The sequence below is a fragment of the Lagopus leucura genome, unplaced genomic scaffold (genome assembly GCF_019238085.1).
Source record: "Lagopus leucura isolate 7727_CA_CO unplaced genomic scaffold, USGS_WTPT01 Super-Scaffold_100018, whole genome shotgun sequence".
NCBI lineage: Eukaryota > Metazoa > Chordata > Aves > Galliformes > Phasianidae > Lagopus > Lagopus leucura.
Window position 1 is genome coordinate 6,773,236 of NW_024962272.1, and position 6,508 is coordinate 6,779,743.

Genomic DNA, 6,508 nt, shown 5'->3' on the forward strand with positions numbered 1-6,508 from the left:
AAGCTCATATCCACTGTCTCTGAGATCCTCTTCCTTTCTTCATCAATAGTTCATTTTTCTTTAAAATCCCTTCTGTACACCCAATAACAGTTTATTGACTAATAGGCAGCTGGGTGATCAAGAGCTGAAATGCTGTCTTGCCAAAATATACACACATTTACCTGCAATTCTTACACTTGTCTATAATCTCACTTTGCCCTCTAGTGCCCACTCTTGTTTTCTGCACTGTAAAATACCCTGTTGACTGGAATACTTCAAAACATATATCTACTTTGTGATTATTAGGGATAATTGTGAACCAGAAAGGAAGCTTTTGGGGATGAGAATTTCTGAATAATCTGTGGGCTATGAATTAACATCTTCCTACTGCAGGAAAGTGTGGCAATCCCTCATGAGAGGGCAGTTGAAGATATTCCATTCCATTTCCATATTTCAGTAAAAATGGGGCTGTTTCAGTATCAGTTTACTGCATTGCAGAAGTCTGCTAGAATGTCACAACCAGAAAACTAAACAGGCTGAATGTCCTTTTATTATACAGGCTTGCAGAAGTGCAAAAAACAAACAAGCAGTTCGTGCAAAAAAACAAACAAGCAGGAAATCAGATTTCCAACAGTCTGGCAGTGGAACTACCCCAAGTGCTGTTAGTTACAAAGCACAAAAAAATCTTCAGCTGTAGTTTTTTGGGTGGGATCTCACCCTTTTGTCTCTCTGGTTGTGCCGGATCACAACGTTGTTAGCAGATTTTCCTTCTGTTATCTCAGCTTCAGACCTGATACCTATAGCAGTCATCATTTCCTTTAGCTTGCATCCGTAACTGGCAGAGAGGAGAGCATGTCTACCCTGCAAAAGAGACCTCTGTCACAGACAGTAATTGAGATCTGGACAACCATTGCTATTGTTCTTGCCAGTTCATTTTTACCCAGACCCGCTCTTATTATTTGCACTTTGAATGCTACTATTCTGAATGGCTACAGACCACGGAAGGCTTTCAAATGTCTCATGACCAGATGCTAAAAGCAACCCCCAGCAATTTCAGCCCTCTGGGACTGAAATTTCCTTCTCTTAAGACTTATTTTGCCATCTCTCCCCTACCTCTTCATGTAGAAGAGGAGAAGCCTGTGCTCAGAGATGATCGGCTTTGGCCATAGGACACAGCTGCTTTTTTTTGTCACCTTTTATTTATTTTTTGGTAATCCAGCTGCTATGTAACTCTGTATTTGCTCTTTCTAACATACAGCAAGCAGCTACAGAAAACACAATTATTTGAAATGGAGTTACCCAGGGACAATTTCTCAAGCGTAAAATCCTATCTTATCCTCACAGAAATTAGTGGACTTTTGCCCGGTAGAAGTAGTTTATTTTGAGTAAGTTGTTTATATTGCTATTATTAGTCAAAACTATGTGGTCTAGGGGGGAACTTTGCTGGAATACTAACAGCCGCATGTTTCTGTGAATGAATTTATGAACAAATGGCAAGAGGCAGAAGATTTCATGCCACAAGAAAGCATGGCACCAAATGAAAGTGAACTGGAATGGAATCAAGTCTGAGATTACAGCAGCCAGGAACAAATAGGATGTGCCATTGGCTAATGTGGCTTTCGGATAGTTTTATGTAGAGCAGTTATTTCAGATAAGCTTGTGAAAGAAGTTAAAGTGAATTGGAAAGTTGGCAGGATGGAAAAAATAAATAAATAAATAAATAAATTCCCCAGATAGTTAGAGGAGGGAAATGTAATTTAACTAAATGTAGTAGCATGCAACTGACAAGTTAATGCAGAAACTGTAGTTATTGCAAGCAATTTTCTGCATAGACAAATTCTTCTAGAATTACTTTATCCCTTTGAACAAAGCAAGTGTTAGAATGCATCAAATCTGTAAAAGGAAACATCCTTGAAAGAGAGCATACAAAACTTGAAAGAATAATAAACAGCATCAACTTAAACCAGGACCATTTACATAAACTCCTTCCCATAGAGTAACCTCATATGAAAATTCACATGAATTATTTTACAGGTAGTGAGCACATAGTGCTTGCCAAAGAGAAGTTTACCAACACTGAACAATATATTACATTTAAAAAAAAAAAAAAAAAACCATTAGCAACATTATCATTCAAATATGATCAAAGTGAACTAGAAGAACTGTTCCAAGATAGATCATAGTATTTAATTTTAAAGCTAAATTATATCAGGTCAGAATCTTTGTACCTTACTTGTAAAGCTTCCTTATGACTTTATCAATCAATTGAAGACATCTCCTCATTTCTGCACGGCTGATCTCCCAGGAGCACAGGTTGTGGTGTTTCTCTTTAAGAAAAGAGTCTATCTTTTGGAAATACTTTTTCAGTTTCAGCTTGTTGACTTCTTTACTCCAATAGTATTGAGTCTGTTTCTTGATTATGCATGCCTCCAATTGCTCAATTTGCTGATAGAGTCCATTTTGGAATTGTTCTAGAGCTGCCCCATCCCAGGCAGCTAGAGTCAGATTTTTGCTAAAGATATAGAAGATGTGTTGCAAGATTTCTTCAATGGCTACTTTAATAGTTTCTTTCTGTCTGGGTTTTAGAACCTGCTCAGGAAATCTGAAGGACATTCTCTCTCTTAGACACTGTTGAGGAAACCGTTTGCCCATTTTGTCCAAAAGTTGCAGGCTGCTTTCAATCACTTTTCTTTGCTGTAAAGGAAGGTGATTACAGGTAAGACTTGAGATGGTGATAGTGCATAACAGAATGAGGCCAATTTGTGTCAAGCCAAAAGTGTACATGATAAAGATAAGCAGCTGTGCTTCTCCTTTCCTGTACAAATCCCAAGTGATAGGCTGGATTGCTTTGAAGGTCATTCATAGGCTCCTGTTTCTCCAAAGTCCTGAAATTTAACTATTCTGTGAGAGAAGTTTTCTTTCATCATTTTTTGGTTTTTAAGGTTTTCCCCCTTGTGTACGCTTTTACACTTACCAGTTTCATTTTCTGCTTTATGACTTCATTGTCTTTTTTTTTTTTTTATGGCGCTTTCTTTTTATTTCAGCTGAATATGAAAGAATGTGTACCTTAGATCATCAATTCCCTCTTCTTCAAAAATTCTACAGTTATACAAAGAATTTAAAAGAATAACCTACAGAAATATCTTTAGTTTCTAAATGGTTTAGCAGTGGGATAACACAGTGAAACACAGCACTGTCAATGTAAAGTTGAAGATCTGTTAAATATTAATAGTAACGTCTCCTTAGCATGGTTTATACTCCCACAGTTCAGCTGAGCTTTATCTACCTACTTTCATTCAAGGAAATCGCTTTCTTTCTCCTCGTCTTTAATTCTGGTGTCTATTTGGTGACAGCAACATGAAAGACAAGCCACATTCCAGATGGCCATACAGATTTTTATGAGTGCAAATGCATAGCTAATGATGGTGAGTACAGTGTGAAAAATACTGTTTTGTAGCTGTGAATTTGCTCTCTTGAATAGTATTATTGTGCTCTTTGTATCTGTTGTAGTTTCCATGAAAATAAATAGAAGGCATTACTTTCAGAACAACCTACATATTTTAAATGTATGCATATCTGTAACTGTGTGTGTATTTACATTAAATAACAATACATGTATTTTTATATGTATATTCATATATATATATATTGTGGTAATTAAAAGGGGTTTGATTTCACTCTGAGACTGTAAGTGCCATGAGAATGCAAGTGCTAACATTGAAACAAATATACTTTTTAATATGAGCAACTGAGTAGTAATTAACATCAATGCCAGTAGAGCACGGGTCAGAGTACTGACATTAAATGGAGAGAAAACGAAGAGAGAAGACAAAAATCGTCCTAAAATTCAGCCATTTGCTTTCTTTAGCCATATAAGTCAGGACTATTAGTGCACCTGGAAATCTCACTCGTCTTTCATTTTACTTTGATGAAAAATACTTTTAAACTAATATTTTAGCTGTTTCTTTACCCTGCTGTGCAAACGTATCTAACTGCAGAGGAAATTTACAAAGGCAAATGGTTACATCTGTATGAAGAGGTCAGACAGACTGTTTTTTCAGTCTGAGAACTGGTTTGATTTTGTGCCGTTGTTGCAGTGCCACTCTTTGCTATATGGTTCATTCCTAGTCTGATGATCACCCTGAACAGATTTATGATACTATTTTAGGGCTTCCTTTGTGTTAAGCATGTATGTATTCAGGAAGCATTAAAAGGTCATAAATTAAGATGAGCAAACTCCTTGGTGTCCGTGGAATTTCTTAAGCAACCTTGGGTTGGATGTACCTGCCACTACAGAATACAGAATAAGTGATTTCCTTAACACCATTACAAAAATTACGATATTAAACAAAAACAGTAAAAACAGGATGGAAAGTGAATGACATGAAGCCACATCTTTTTGCTTAGTGGGAGTGTTCAATACTTTGAAAAAAATAGCCATGTATTGTATGACTGTCATTAGATACCAAATGGCCATGGAGACATATCGTATGCAAAAATACAGCTGTAGAAAGCAAATACGTATTATAGCCATCATGAAATGAATTAAAATTTACCCAGCCCCAGAAAAATGTTTCCTACTACTACAGTATGTTTTTCAAAGCTGTAATAATGATCTTAATTCTTCTACTGATGTTACACAAGTATATTTAATTTAAATAAATAAAATTTAAATTAGTTCAATTCAAATTTATTTAAGTAAATTTATTCACTTCCATTGTATCTCCCAGACATACGAGTTTTTTTATTCCCTCTTGCAAAGTATGTTTTTAAAGGTTTCCCTCTCAATGGAGAACTGTAAATGTCATTCCTACTTTATTTTTTTTTATAACAACAAATCTTTCTTCCCCACTTGGTCACCTTTTTTTGCTTTTGTACTGAGCAGAGTAATAATACCATTACATAACTTACACAGTCTTCTCTAATCACCCATCCTTAATGCTTAATTAAGAAATATTTCAATAAAAGTAATTACTGGAAGATGCTGCTCCGTGATTTAAGGCTGCAGCCCAGAATGCTCTTGATCATTTCTCTGTCTGTGGTTGAAGCAAAACACACACTAACCTAGAATAAAAAGAGGAAATATGTTTACAAAGTATAGCTATATTTCCAAGTAGACATAATAGATCACTCTTGTAAAGAGTACCTACTCTTTGATTCCATGCAAGCAGCTCTGCCCTTCAAAAGTCATCTTACTACACAGGTATTCATCACAAGAGTGTAAGACTAGAGATAGATATATGCAAAACTTCTTCATTTCTAACACCTTTAGATTGTTTAAATTGCTTTTCCAAGGAAAGTTTTTAATCTCATTGTAAAATGCAATGAATACTTGGGACGAATATTTGCCATCCCTTATCACATGTTTTCTTTTATCTCAGGCACCAATGAAAGCAGTAAATCATTCAGGCTACGTTCATGCCAACAAATGGAGCGGCACACAGGAACATTCCAGCAAAATAGGAACATGGATTATCCGATCAAAATAAGCAGTTCCTCTCACCATTTCACCTACTCTAGCTGTCAGTTTCCTTTCTCCGTTAACTTGTTAAAACCACACTGATTTTAACAAGTCAGCATGCCACCACCAAGAAGTCCAAATAGGCTCAGCTTGTCACCATGCATGGTATCTTAAACAGGGAATTGTGCACTAATACCATCCTTGCAATGAGTGCACAAGGATAGGTAAGAAATTTATATATTTGTTTAAATTACAAAATCTGAAAATACAAAGAATATCTGAACATGTGAAGAATATGTTAAGTAATTTAAAATGTTTACATCACAATTAATTTAGCTCGTATACTACAATTAAATTCACACTCAATTTCACAGTGTGCACTGAGAAGTTAAGATCTAACTCAGCCATGTGATGTTTCCAACCTGCTGTCCTGACTCCTGGCATTCTGTTGACCTGTCCCAATCCAATTAAGTTGTTTTATCCTATGCTGAACTAATTCACTGAAATAATTTGTGCAGTGTATACTTGATTTAGCAAAGTGCTCTTTGATAAATTGCAATTCTACAAAACAAACAAGAAAAAGTGCTACAGATATTTACTGGAAAAGAGATTTGAGAGTCCTCAACTGAGCAGCAGCAAAGAAAATTATTATAACTTACTCTTTAAGCATGGAATTAAAAAAAAATAATGACAATTTCCTTTATGATACTTAAGAATTGTCATCTTACTTATAAAAACTACACAGAATCACAGAATCACAGAATCACCCGGGTTGGAAGGGACCCCAAGGATCATGTAGTTCCAACCCCCCTGCCTAGCAGGGCCACCAAACATACACATTCAGATCAGGTTGCCCAGGACCCCGTACTACAGACTGATTAGGATTTTTTTATGCTTAAAGAGGAGCAGGAACAAGCTGTAGGCTCAAGGGCATTCCAAGGGACTGTGTTCAGGAGATGGAGAGCTGTATGGGGGAGACAAGAGACCCATGTTCCACTCTCCCCATACACCTTGCTGCCTTAAGCCCTTCTCTTGTGGGCCCTCAGCACATGATGCACCCAGAGAAGT

General features: G+C 36.4%; 1 protein-coding gene across 1 annotated transcript; it reads right to left on the bottom strand.

Annotated features, from left to right (window-relative positions):
- Positions 1-797: 797 nt before the first annotated feature.
- Positions 798-2,838, bottom strand: LOC122183512 (interferon alpha-2-like). The gene is made up of 2 exons (XM_042877504.1): positions 2,213-2,838; positions 798-840 (listed from the first exon to the last, which is right to left on the bottom strand). Exons 1-2 carry the CDS (start codon positions 2,836-2,838, stop codon positions 798-800), a joined length of 669 nt encoding a protein of 222 aa, XP_042733438.1.
- Between the last annotated feature and the right edge of the window lie 3,670 nt (positions 2,839-6,508).